General features: G+C 44.4%; 2 protein-coding genes across 6 annotated transcripts in view; both read left to right on the top strand.

Moving 5' to 3' along the window:
- The window catches only part of atxn1a (ataxin 1a), a 142,577-nt gene that overhangs the window by 103,050 nt on the left and 26,121 nt on the right, over positions 1-13,406 (top strand). For all 5 annotated transcript variants that reach the window (XM_084079900.1, XM_084079901.1, XM_084079898.1 and 2 more), the window contains one exon: positions 23-138. The gene's annotated coding sequence lies outside the window, so the exon portion shown is untranslated. The remainder of the gene's footprint in view (positions 1-22; positions 139-13,406) is intronic.
- LOC311061159 (T-complex protein 1 subunit alpha-like) lies at positions 10,113-11,792 on the top strand (the record flags this gene model as incomplete). Its single annotated transcript, XM_084079716.1, has 1 exon — positions 10,113-11,792. The coding sequence occupies one exon, from the start codon at positions 10,113-10,115 to the stop codon at positions 11,790-11,792; it is 1,680 nt and encodes a 559-aa protein (XP_083935842.1).

Here is a 13,406-nt window from a genome sequence, read left to right on the forward strand (position 1 = left end):
CATGTTTATCTTCTTCCATTAGGTAGCACCGTGTGCCTGAGACGAAGAACTGCATTCTGGGACCGTCTGGAACCCTCTCCATGGGCTGTACCACCTGTTGACCAACCGGGGGAATCTGGCGGAGCTGTGTTGGATGAGGTGAGAACACTCCTGCCCACCCTCCATACCCCTTATCAGACGAAAAGCGACACTCGTTGACTTTGCCCCGATGGGATCACGTGGTTCATGTATCGCACGTGCTGTTGCGGTTTCAACCATAAAATGTGCAAACCAAAAACCCCTATAAAGGTCACTGTGTAAAAAGTACAGCAACCTACTGTACCTGGTTCAAATAATATATGCGCAATTAAACAAAAAAAATGAATTATTTCAACCCAAAAAGGAAATTCAGTTCAGTTCATAATATACACACAGTAGTCCCAAACATACCACTCCAATCCACTTTTAAAATACCCGATTAAAAAACGGGTTCCGCGCACCACCGTTATAATAAGCGAAAGAAAACTCTGGATTTTGTTTGAACCAAACCAAACACAAGAAAATAAGGAAGCGTCCAGTCGCGTGTGTGTGTATGTGTGTTTGTGTGTAGCGTTAGCCCCTTGTGGCTCACCCACAGTAACCCTCAAGGATCAGATGCTCTTCTCAAGACAATGCTCGGATGATTTTCAAAAGACACTGTAGCTGAAGGGTTGAGTCAGGTGAGCCGCTGTTGGTAGCTGCTGTTGCCGTAGCACTGGAGCGGTCGACACAGGGTTAACGTCAGGCGTCAGGCGATCGCCCAATGTTTCTTAACGGAGGAGAACCGCGGACTGGTCTCGCGCTGCTCAACAGGCGGAGGATAAGAGATAAAGCTGCTCAATCTCCAGGCTTCACACACACAAGGCTCTGCACACACCATACTACTCCCGCGACTCCATTCATAGTGATTTCTCCATTCAAGGTAAGGGGCTGGGCATATGCGGCGCGTCCAACCAGAGCCACCTTACTGGCAGACAGAGAGTGTGTTGGTGTGAGAGGGTGTATAGTGGTCGGGAGTGAACCTGAGCTGTCAGTGAATGAGAAGTCAGTTATTTTGGCTGATCGTGTGTGCTACTAGTACTACACAGTAGTGTTTGGAACTATTGGTCTTCCGGTGGGAAGCGTTACTTCCGCATTCTTCTTGTTTTTATTGTTGAGCACACCGAAATTCCAAATCAACTTTAAGTTGGTTTTGGCAATTAGTGATTGAATGTTGAATATTATATGGATATTCTTTGTTTACAATGGAAGTACAGTATATGGGAGTGTCGTAACTCTCTCAGTATCTCTGCCTCTAGCTGTGTGTGTGTGTGTGTGTGTGTGTGTGTGTGTGTGTGTGTGTGTGTGTGTGTGTGTGTGTGTGTGTGTGTGAGTGAGACAGCGTTTGCAGTCTTTATTTGCCCCTCGGCACATGTTCGGTTATGAGTAGGGTACAACAGCAGTGGCTGTAAATTGGGTAAAAAGAATTGCCTACTATATAAAACAAGCTCCATACAGTATTTGCTCTGGTTCTAAAACAGGGGGGGAGCCCTTTGGTATAGTGATGGTATGACAAATGGATTCCTACTTCAGTGGAATTAAAATCAAATGCACTCGGCTTCACATGGATGTGTGCCACGGGAGGCGTGAGTGACAGGTTTATTTGCAAAGCGAGGCCTGTGGCGATGCAGCAGCAACAGTTACGACTGCAAAGATCGGCAATGACAAAGCTCATTACATCAAATTAAATGTGACAGTCAAACTAACAACTCCTACACCGGAACGTCACTCAATCGGGCAATTACTTAATGCACTAAACGCAGTTTTAGCTAAAGGAAAACTACTTCTGAATCATATACTGTATTGGAGTATAGTCATTCGATCATTAACCACTTATGCCCTATTTAATTCTTAGGCTGGCTCGCATCTCAACGCAATGTGAACAATTATTTTTTATAAAAAATTTGATTCATTATTAATAATCTCAATTACAAAGTAATTAGAAACTGAAGCTGTCAAATAAATGTTGTGGAGTAAAAAGTACAACATTTACCTCTGAGATGCGAGTAGAAGTATAAAGTATGAAAAAAGGAAAAAAAGTACCTTGAAATTGTTCAAGTACAGTGCTTGAGTAAAGGTACATATAGGTAGTTATTCCAATGATCCAGAGCCTGTCTACAAACTCAACCTAGACCTTTGTTCTACTTAGCCAATATTTGTTGTGATTCTGACTTTTCCCGCCCTGTTCCCCTGCATTACTAGAAATAAACAATGGGTCTGGCGCATACAGTGTAGCATATGACTCGCAGTAAGCTGGTTATCTTTCTCACATTAATTTAAAAGCGGTGCACGGGGTGGGTAGGGGTGGGTGTTGGCAGTCAGCGAGATGGAGGGAAAAAAAGCATCATTCAATTATTAAGACGCAGCCTTCAGGCTGTGGCTAAGTGAGGTCACCGAGTTTGTTGCGCTGCCTGTGCTGTGATTGGTGGAGAGCGAAATTCGAGGGAAAGTGAAAGCTGTGATCTGCCTAGTGACAGTTGCGTCTGTTTACCCTGCCTTCACCGGAAGCAGAGTTCAGCGGTATATTTCATGCTCGCGCGCACACACACGCACACACACACACACACACACACACACACACACACACACACACACACACATGCCCATATTACAGTATATACAGCGTGAGAGTAAGAAAGCGAGAACATGCGTCTTCCTCTGAGAGTGTTGGAGAAGGAAAGCTCTCTGTGAATGATGTCTCTGTTTGAGGGGAGGGGAGGTGAAGCCAGGCATTTAAACAACTTCTCAATGTTTGGATTATTTATCTCTGGAGGATACTCTGTGTTTTAGATCTGTGTGTGAGCGTGCGCGGGTTTGTGTGCATGCATGTAGTCTAATATGGTCAAAACATCACACTTTTTTTCATGAAATACCTCGATATTGTCATTGGGACGATAATATCCTGTTTGAACCTAGGCTCTGATAGCCTCAGAGCGTGCGTCGTGGGTTCGAATCCCATTCCCGATGACCTTTGCTGCGTGTCTCTCCCCGTCTCTCTCTCTCCCTCTTTCCTGTCCATCTTCACTTAAAACTATCAATAAAGACAGAAAAGGCAAAAAAAAATCTTTAAAAAAAAGAAAAACTGTTTTTTATGTATTTTTAAAAGCAAAATGCGTTGCTGTGTGATGTGTTGTGAGCTTGTAGATGGGCTATTTTCACTATTATTCCAAAATCCCAGAACATATCAAGTCTGACATCACAATATCAATATAATTTAGATATATTGTGCAAGCCCTATGTGCAGACAAATTCCAAGTAGATATGGCAAAGATGCGAGCCACACTTTGATTATTCTACAATCTGTCTCCGCTTCATCACCTCCATCCAGCCTCTGACATCCGAGCAGTCACGAAAAATCAATGTTTATTCATGTCTCTTTCCTACTGTTCCTACTGATACCCTGCTAGTAGTTTTTATGTACTGTATTTTTAAATTGTCCAGTATGTAGTTTTCCTTTTGAAAGAGACTGTACCAGACTGTTGACTGCTGCTCGCCCACCTGCACACACACACAAACGCACGCACGCGCAAACACACTCTGGACTGGTTGACAAAGGATGACGACTCACTCAGAATGAGTTTTACATCAGGAGGCGTTTCCTGAAAATGTTCCAGGGCTTTGTAATGTTTGATGATGAGTTATTTCATTCAGGCGAGCGGGTTTGCGTCTAGCACAGGTTTGAAACACTGTGACACTTCACAGCATACCAGCATGAAATGAGTGAAGACCTGTCATTCTACTGTATGTTCTGTGAACACGCACACACACACACACACACACACACACACACACACACACACACACACACACACACACACACACACACACACACACACACACACACACACACACACCCCACGCTTGTCTACCCCCTAGGGAGCTGAGAGCTTTGAAAGTACTGCAGACCCCCTGCTGCTATTTCTCAGTGTCTGTTGTGCAGAAGCCGAAATTCGACTGGTTCTGCGTCACAGTGTTTTGTGGCCATAACCACACAATTTACAATTTACAATTTTGGCATTTAGCAGATGCTCTTATCCAGAGTGATTTACAATAAGCAGGGTAATCACATACATAGAATGCAGAGAGACAGTGTAGTGCCTCAAGAAACTAGGACACTCACACACACACGCACCAAACATCAAAGCTGTAATAGAGTAGAAGCTAGACAGTATATTTAAAACATTGTCCACTGTTACCAGTATGCCATTTTCACCAAATGTGTTTCATTTACGATATTAGCAGTGTATTAGCATAGAATCATTCTCACTTGTGCCAAATCAACTGTAGTAGTGCATTGAGATCTGGAGGGGCCTAGAGACAGATGCACAGGTCCTGGCACATGCAGTGTCTATCTCCTGTCAGAATTAGTTATTTTTTTTAAACAAGGTTGAGATGCTGTTGCTGCTTCTTCAGTTTGGCTGATTTCAACTTGTCTGGCAGGTTGGCACTTTGACACAGGGCAGTAGTAGCCCGGGAGGTAGAGTGGCCATCTGGGAATAAAGAAGGTCCCCGGTTCAATCTTCAGCTCCTCCAGGCCACGTTAAGTGCCCCTGAGCAAGACGCTTAACCTCCAACTAGTCCCCTGTGCGCTCACTCAGAGAAAGCCACTGCTGGGTCACTGCAGAGAAGTCATTTCCCCTCCGGCATCACTGTGAATCTTTTTTTTTTTCATTTTTTTTTTTCATTTTTCTTTTATTGTGGCATTGCTAGCACAGATCTATTCAGTGTTTGGTTCTTGTTATCTGAAGGAGCAATGAACTTCCTCGACCTTCAGAGGCTGCACAGACCAACAACAAACTCCCCTGCAAAGACAGAATTTGAGTATGGATGAAATAGCGGTGTACTGTACATACAGTAACTATCCACACACAATACTGCCTTTCATTACAAAAGTATTTCACTTTTCTATAATTTTTTACAATTCAGAAGATGAGTCTCATACAAAACCTTTACGTACTGTAGTATCTTTGTAGAGATGCCACACTGAGGCTTTGGTGACATTACAGTATTGGCAGCAACTTCACACTTCCCTGTGAACAGGGTGTCGTCCAGTCAGGACAATGGCGTGTTCTTCTGCGCAGTTTGCTACCGTATGAATGCCAACTCTTTTGATGTCCTCTGTATTGAGGAAGTTCTTGTTTGTCCATGGACATTTCCTCTTCTGGTGTAGCATTGCACCATGCTCCTTGTAGGATTGGGAAATAGATTAAATATGTTTTTTTTTTTGCTGTTTCTGAACAAAAACAAACAAACACACAGGTTTCAGTCTGTGCTCCATTGTTTTCAACTCAGGAAAACTGTTTGGCAAGCCTATAGTGGGCTAATAATCAAATGTCTAAATAAACAAAACAAACATTGGCTGTTCCGCTCTGGCTGTGCTGTAGTGTACTGGGGTAGAACCCTGGCCTGCACAGGCCCAAAACTCCAGCCCTAGCCCGGCCATGGCCTGTGATGTTGAAGACCTAGCCCAGCCCAATTCCACAAAGTGGAATTTTTCAGCTCGAGAGCAACAACAAATCACTTTAATCTCTCTCTGATGCATACTCTCTCTGATGCGTGCTCTTTGATACAGGCAAACACATTACATACTAAGAGGTAAACTTATTTTAGTTTTATTACATTATTATTATAGGCCTCAGACATATCAGTGGCATCGATAATCATGCCCAGAAATAGCAATACCAACTAGGGCTGTCAAGATTACAAATTTAAGTTGACGATTAATTGTCACTCAAATAATTGCCATTAACGATTTAATTGTGTGTTTGCCTTTTAGGCTTCGTTATCAAACATTGCACAGGGCAGATATGACAAATAACTTATTGACATATTTAATAATTTTATACATGTAAAAATAGCAGAAATAGCTGATCTACAAGCTTCAACATTTGTGATGCTTTGTAAGCTTGTAGATCTGCCATTTCTGCTTTTTTTATTTGAAAATGTGAACATTCATCAACATGGAAACGATTATGACGATTATGCAAAAATAATTGCGATTATCTCAAATAATTGCGATTAGACGATTATGTAATCATTGTGACAAGCCTAATACCGACAATACGCGATCCAGCTGTAAATAAGCGAGCTTCTCACAGATTGGCAATTTTCACTCTTTTTCAACCCCAGCCCTATTTCAGCATGAGATATACAGAGCTGAAACGTGTCTCCTATCTGCAGAACAGTCTTGGATAACTAGCTTGCCAGGCCACTTTGTTTCATGAACTGGACTACTTTCTTGACAGCCAGCAACGTTCCACCAACCTCTGGGACTTTTTGTGACAGCTCGGTGATGTCCAAGGCAATTGATAACTTTCTCTGGCTTGTGGTACTAGCAGAGCTTGTTGCAGTGTAGCCGCGCTCTGCTTTCTGTTGTAAATGAGATGTTCCTGTTTTGTTTGTTAGTTTTTTGCTGTCGTGTGCAAGGATATGTTTTCACTTTTCAGATTCTACACTGCAGTTCAGAATAGTTTTCCCAAAGCATTTGTAACTTTTAGGAGCTCTCCACACTGTGACTATCACGTGTTGATAGTCACAGGTTATAATATTTATTTTACAGGTGAATACCGCAATGGTTGACGTATGTTATTGTGTGTATATGAGCCCAATCAGAGAAAATGATAAACATAGTTACATGAGCCTGGAGCCTGATCTATTAAAAACATAATTGGAGCCTGGCCCTAATTGACTCGGGACCAGACGGGCTTGCAGACCTTTAACTGAGGGTAGTGGGAGAGCCAGTTTATTAAAAAATATAATGCTCCATCCCGCTAGCTAACTGAGCTAACAACTACACTATTACTACACAGTCTCTTTAGGGAGAAGGGGGGGAAAGTCTTGGCTCCTCGGTGTATGGGAAAAGTGTTATTGGCAAGCTTTGAACCTTACCATTCCATTCTACTCTTCCCTTAAACACACGCACACACACACACACACACACACACACACACACACACACACACACACACACACACACACACACACACACACACACACACACACACACACACACACACAGAGAGACACACACTGGCAACTACAGGTTCACATTTACTCACTCCTATAATAAACTGGCTTTTCTCTGCCTGCTCTTGTCTTTTATTCTCTCACTCTTTCTCCTCTCCTCTTTCTCTCTTTGTCTTTTTTCTCTTTCTCTCACATACACACTCACGCATGCACGCGCACGCTTGCAAAGACAAATGCTGAAAGCAGTCTCAGAGGAGAGATATCTAGTAGTACTACACAATGCCCCCAGGCCTGTAGCTGTACAGACACACATGCAGGCACACACGCACACATGCACTCACACACACACGCACACACACATGCACGCACACATACACACACAAACACAGGCTTGCATGTGAGCGCACGCACGCACGCACACACACACTCATGCTAACACTTGGCACCCACTGCTTGCGTGTGTGTGTGTGTGTGTGTGTGTGTGTGTGTGTGTGTGTGTGTGTGTGTGTGTGTGTGTGTGTGTGTGTGTGTGTGTGTGTGTGTGTGTGTGTGTGTGTGTGTGTGTGTGTGTGTGTGTGTGTGTGTGTGTGTGCTTGTGTGCTTGTGTGCACGGGTGTGTAGTGCTTCACTGAATGCACACACCGAGCTGTTGCGAGCAGTTCTCCAGTCAGAGGTTTAAATGGGGTCAGAGGGAGAGTGTGCGTGTGCATGTGCGTGCGTGCGTTAGCGAGAGACAAATTATTGAGGTTCTGTGTATTATATGTAACCTGTGAAAGCACATTTAACCACTTTCAACCTGGCGTTTCTATTTTAGGCATGTCAGTAGAAATGTTAACAGATTTTTCAGAAATTGGCACTGGGTTGTCATATGAAGTATGGCTTCAATGGTTAAATGACAGTACTGTAGGGCATCATGCCTGTACAACTTGACAGCCCAACAAGCCCAAGTGCTAATATTAGTCAGCTGAGTCATTTGAAGGAAATATGTTCAATCACAATCACAGTTAAATACACAACTTGTGATATTCAGAACCTTGATGAGTAAAGCTCTACATGGGCCCTGGTTGTTTAATGACCTGACTGAGGATGTGTGAAGTTTTGACCTTGTGGTAAATGGACTACACTTGTATAGAGCCTTTCTGGTCTTTCCTTTTCAAAGTGCTTTACAATGTATTTCACATACACCCATTCACACAAACTGCAACGGCACAGATACACCGTTTCGCATTCTACTGTATGTGCGATAGCCATACAGTATTAATAGCCATTCAAATAATTTCATTTTATTTTATAAATAACTAGAGTTTCGGGGGGCTACGTTTGGGATGAACATGGCACGTGAAGGACGGACATAGTGTGATCGAGACATGAGTGAAGTGAAAGTAACGGCCTGGGTGGAACAAAGGAGGTACGTAAGAAGGGGGGGGGGGGTTGAAGCAAAGGAGCTGCGTGTGTGTTGGTGTGGAGGAGATGGGCAGAGTGCAATGGCGGCGCAACCCAGCGCATGCTGGCGGTGGCGTTACACCAGAAATGGTTCCTGGAGAAAATGGTGACCAAAAAAATTTTTGGGAAAAAAAGGAAAAAACTCCCGCACCGGCTGCCTGCTGTTGTGGTGATTAGGTCGTGCGCACGGTAAACGGTACGAAGCTGCCTCCCCTTCCGTTTTGTCCGACATTTGGTGAGTAGAATTAATTATGTTGCGCGGTGGAAAAGGTGTAGTGAGCAATGAGATGTCCCCTACGCGACGCGTAAATTCAGCGCGGCCGCCGTGGCGACTCAGTTGGCGACATGTGGTCTGGCGGTGCGTTGTTTATTCGATAACAGAGCTGTGGGGTGTCCGCACCGAGGGTGCGGAAGTCGGTCGCCATTTATATAGTTAGATATTCATGACCATTGTGTAGGCCTATCTGTAGGACAACCACTCTCATGTAGATCTCTTGCTGCTGTCTCTCACTACTGCTTAGTTGTTGGCATTATACAAGCTACTGTACAACAATGTGCAGTTACACAATATAGTCATAAGAATAGAGGAGAAAATATCCCCATTATGCAAGTTCACTAAATAAATTGTGGGTTAATATTATAATTGGAGTTGAACTAGGCTATCCAACATAATAGGATTTACACTACTAGTCAATGACAACACTCCTGTCCAGAGAGGGCGAGAGACAGAGAGAATGAGAGAGATGGCATGAGACTCCAGAGAGAGTTCTGAGCAAGCACACATTTGATGATCACCTTGATACATCTTAATCTTAGTGCTTTAATTGAAGCCAGGCCCAAGCCAGCCCGTATGTGTGTGTACTACAACTCATAGCACAGCAGTTGTTCAATTGTCTTCAAACTTGCCACAAAAATTGTTCAACCATTTACTTTTCCACCTTTATATGTGTCTCTATAGAAAGGATCTATAAATGTTTGCCATTTTCTCCCACATCCCCCTGTAGGCGGCACGCATGCGCAAACAGGTTTTCAGTTAGCCACTGAAACGATGCGATCTACTGCGCATGCGCCGGACTCACACGGCGCACAGAGCAAACATCGCTCAGCCACAGAAGTAGTAGCTGCACAGTCAACACACTATGCTGTACCTCTCTTCTCACAAGGGTTATGTGCGAGAAGTTGTGTGTGTGCGCGAGCCTGTATGGACGTTCTTATTGGACTGTGAGGCTCCCATAGAGAACCGAAGTCCTGACGTCACTCCCGCTACCCCTGGGTCATGGAAGTATTTATTCTATTGAAATTCCCATATAGAAATTCCAAAAATAAACAAATCAGCCTGGTGATATCGTCAGGTATGTGACTTTGTGTCGTTTATGATATTGAGTTACATTTGATAACACCTGTCTTTGGATAAATGTGTGCAGTTAATAACCCCTGCGCAAATCAGCGTAGTTAGGCATCCATGGCAACCATTTGCATTATAGTGTGATATCAGAACAACTCTGGTCAGCCTACATAAGGTCTGGATAGGGAGACACATAGTTGAATAGTTGCTTAACTCACTCAAGGATCACTGCCTGGTATTTGAACGAGGGCATTCTAGTCACTGTGCTGAAACTATTATTGGAACACACACAGAGTTCAAAATGTCATTGTTAGAAGCCCCATTAAGTGTGCTTGGTGAGAGAACAAGTGGCGAATCTATTCGCACTCAAAATGTAATGGCCGCTTCATCAATCAGCAACATTCTCAAGGGCTCCCTTGGGCCCTATGGGCTTGACAAGATGTTGATGGGCGAAAACAGTGCGGATGTCACTATCACAAATGATGGGGCAACCATCCTGAAGCTGGTGGAAGTGGAGCACCCAGCAGCCAAGGTCTTGTGTGAACTGGCTGACCTTCAGGACAAGGAGGTCGGAGATGGGACCTCGTCAGTGGTGATCATTGCTGCAGAGTTGCTGAAGAGTGCAGATGAACTGGTGAAGCAGAAGATTCACCCCACGTCAGTCATCAGTGGATACCGCCTGGCTTGCGATCAGGCTGTGCGCTACATTGAGGAGAATCTCGCCATTGCAACAGATGACCTGGGAAAGGATTGCCTGATCAATGCAGCCAAGATAGCCATGTCTTCTAAAATCATTGGAGTTGATGCAGACTTCTTTGCCAACATAGTGGTAGAGGCTGCCATGGCCGTGAAGTTTGTTGACAGCAAGGGTGTGGCCAAGTATCCAATCAAGTCTGTCAATGTGCTTAAAGCCCACGGTCGCAGCCAGAAAGAAAGCTTCCTCGTCAATGGCTATGCACTGAATTGCATCGTTGGCTCACAAGGCATGGTAAAACGCATTGCCAACGCCAAGATAGCTTGCCTAGACTTCAGCCTGCAGAAGACCAAGTTGAGGATGGGGATCCAAGTCATCATCAATGACCCTGAGAAACTCCACCAGATCAGACAGAGGGAATCTGACATCACCAAAGAGAGAATACAGAAGATCCTGGCATCAGGCGCCAACGTCGTCCTAACAACAGGCGGTATTGATGACATGTGTTTGAAGTACTTTGTGGATGCGGGTGCCATGGCTGTCAGAAGAGTCCACAAGAGAGACCTCAAACGTATCGCCAAGGCCACAGGAGCCAACCTCTGCTCATCCCTGACAAACCTGGAGGGAGAAGAGACGTTTGATTCCACCATGCTGGGTCAGGCTGAGGAGGTGGTGCAGGAACGTATCTGTGATGATGAACTTATCCTTGTAAAGAAAACCAAAGCACGCACATCAGCCTCCATCGTTCTGCGTGGGGCCAATGACTTTATGTGTGACGAGATGGAGCGCTCCCTGCATGATGCACTGTGCGTCGTAAAGAGGGTGCTGGAGTCTAAATCCGTTGTGCCAGGTGGTGGCGCTGTGGAGGTAGCTCTGTCCATTTACCTGGAGAACTACGCCGTCAGCATGAGTTCCCGGGAGCAGTTGGCCATCGCCGAGTTTGCTCGCTCCCTCCTCATCATCCCCAAGACACTGGCCGTGAACGCAGCACTGGACTCCACTGACCTGCTGGCCAAGCTCCGTACCTCCCACAATGAGGCTCAGGTTAACCCCGAACGCAAGCACCTCAAATGGATTGGTCTGGACCTGGCAAATGGCAAACCCAGAGACAACCGTCAGGCAGGTGTGTATGAGCCCACCATGGTCAAGACCAAGAGCCTCAAGTTTGCCACCGAAGCCGCCATCACTATCCTCCGTATTGATGACCTCATCAAGCTGTTCCCAGACCAGAAAGAGGATGAAGGCTCATACCAGAATGCCCTGAAGTCAGGATCCCTGGAGGGTTGAAGGTGTGCTGACTGGTCATGATATCTCACTAAGCTATTCAGTAGGGATCAGGCCGATTCCTGTTGGGGAATGATGCCTGTTGGGAATGTATGCCCCTCCGGTTATGCAATAACCTTTGTACTCGTTGTCTGAGTACAAGTTGTACCCGTTGTTAGAGTACTTATTGCAGTACCCATTATCATAAGGACACAGTACCCATATCATAGGGACACAGGTCACGTTGGTTCTGGACTATCGCTGTTCCATCCCAATTTCCCACTCAGCACATACCTCCCTCGGGTCCTCGACAATATGCACAGCAAGTTGGAAGTCGATCAGGCGAGCGGAAACCAAAAACGTGCTCCTCCAAAATTATTCCCCTCTACCAAATTCAATTACTAATTTGATTAATATTTTTCCAAGTAAATCTTTGAATATTTTGTTTGGTTAGAGACTAGATTACTAGATTCTGCATTCATGTAGGGGAACAAAAGCAAAGTGTCACAAACCAGAAACCACTTTCTAGATGGTGTGGCCTAGGCCGGATCACACTGGTCAGTTCGGAATGAATATTCTTCCGTGTGAAAAGTTTGGTGACCCGAGGTTACTCTACACATCACTCCCTCGGGCCAAGGTTGAAGTTGATGGTTCTCGAGATATGTGGGGGCCACGCATCATATCACCCACAGAGCAACAGAATAAATAACATTGCCCACTAGAAACTAAAAACAAACAGTTAGCCCACTAAAATGTCTTTAAAAAACAACAAGCCCACTAAAAGATGGGGCTATAATAAACGTGTGACTTCCTTGTGGATCTCTGACATCATGTTGATGATGTCATATTGATTATATTAGTCTTGTCCAAATATGGAGGGAAGAAGGGACATCGGTGACTGGGGTTTGAGATTATGAATGCAAAATGTGAAAGAAATTGACAAAAACAAGAAGAGGTCTTATAACAGCATAGCTGTTCATCAATCATTGATTGAGTCCATTCCGTCATCACCTCAATTTTTATTTCTTTATTATTTGTATTTATTTTTTGCGCATACAATATGGTGTGTGATCAGAGATGTAAGCGTACCATAAACACAATAATCATTGTTTAGTTAATATCATTGACTGTCTTCCATCGAGGGCTCCCTGATAAACAAAACTTTGCACGAGGGGTGGACAGTCAGTCCATTAGAAACCAAATGTTTCATTGTGTGCTTACAGTACATCAGGTGTGTGTACATCACATTTTCACTGAAGTAAGAAAAATTCCATACCGTCACTAGCCCTATTTGTCCCTCTGGTTTATGGGCGCTACTTTTACTAGCCAATTAGTAGTGTAGTCTAGGGCTCCTGTTTTGGGCTTGGGATTCAACAAAATGCATTACTGCATTATCATTTTTTTTCCTCATTTTTTCCAACAATTTGGTCACTGAAGATGTCATTGGCTAGCCTCTTTCAGAGCCCGGCTGTGGAAGTGAATGACGGTCAAGCGGGCTGAAACCTTCCCCAAATGTGAGGTCATACGTCATAGACAACTGGCATCAAAGATATACATGAAGAACAAGATCCACATGAACCCTCATTGGACCCACTCTTGTTTGGTTAACGTTGGTGAGCTCAGATGTAATATCGTTTA

This window comes from Gymnoscopelus microlampas (assembly GCF_963454915.1).
Source record: "Gymnoscopelus microlampas genome assembly, chromosome: 15".
NCBI classification, from domain to species: domain Eukaryota; kingdom Metazoa; phylum Chordata; class Actinopteri; order Myctophiformes; family Myctophidae; genus Gymnoscopelus; species Gymnoscopelus microlampas.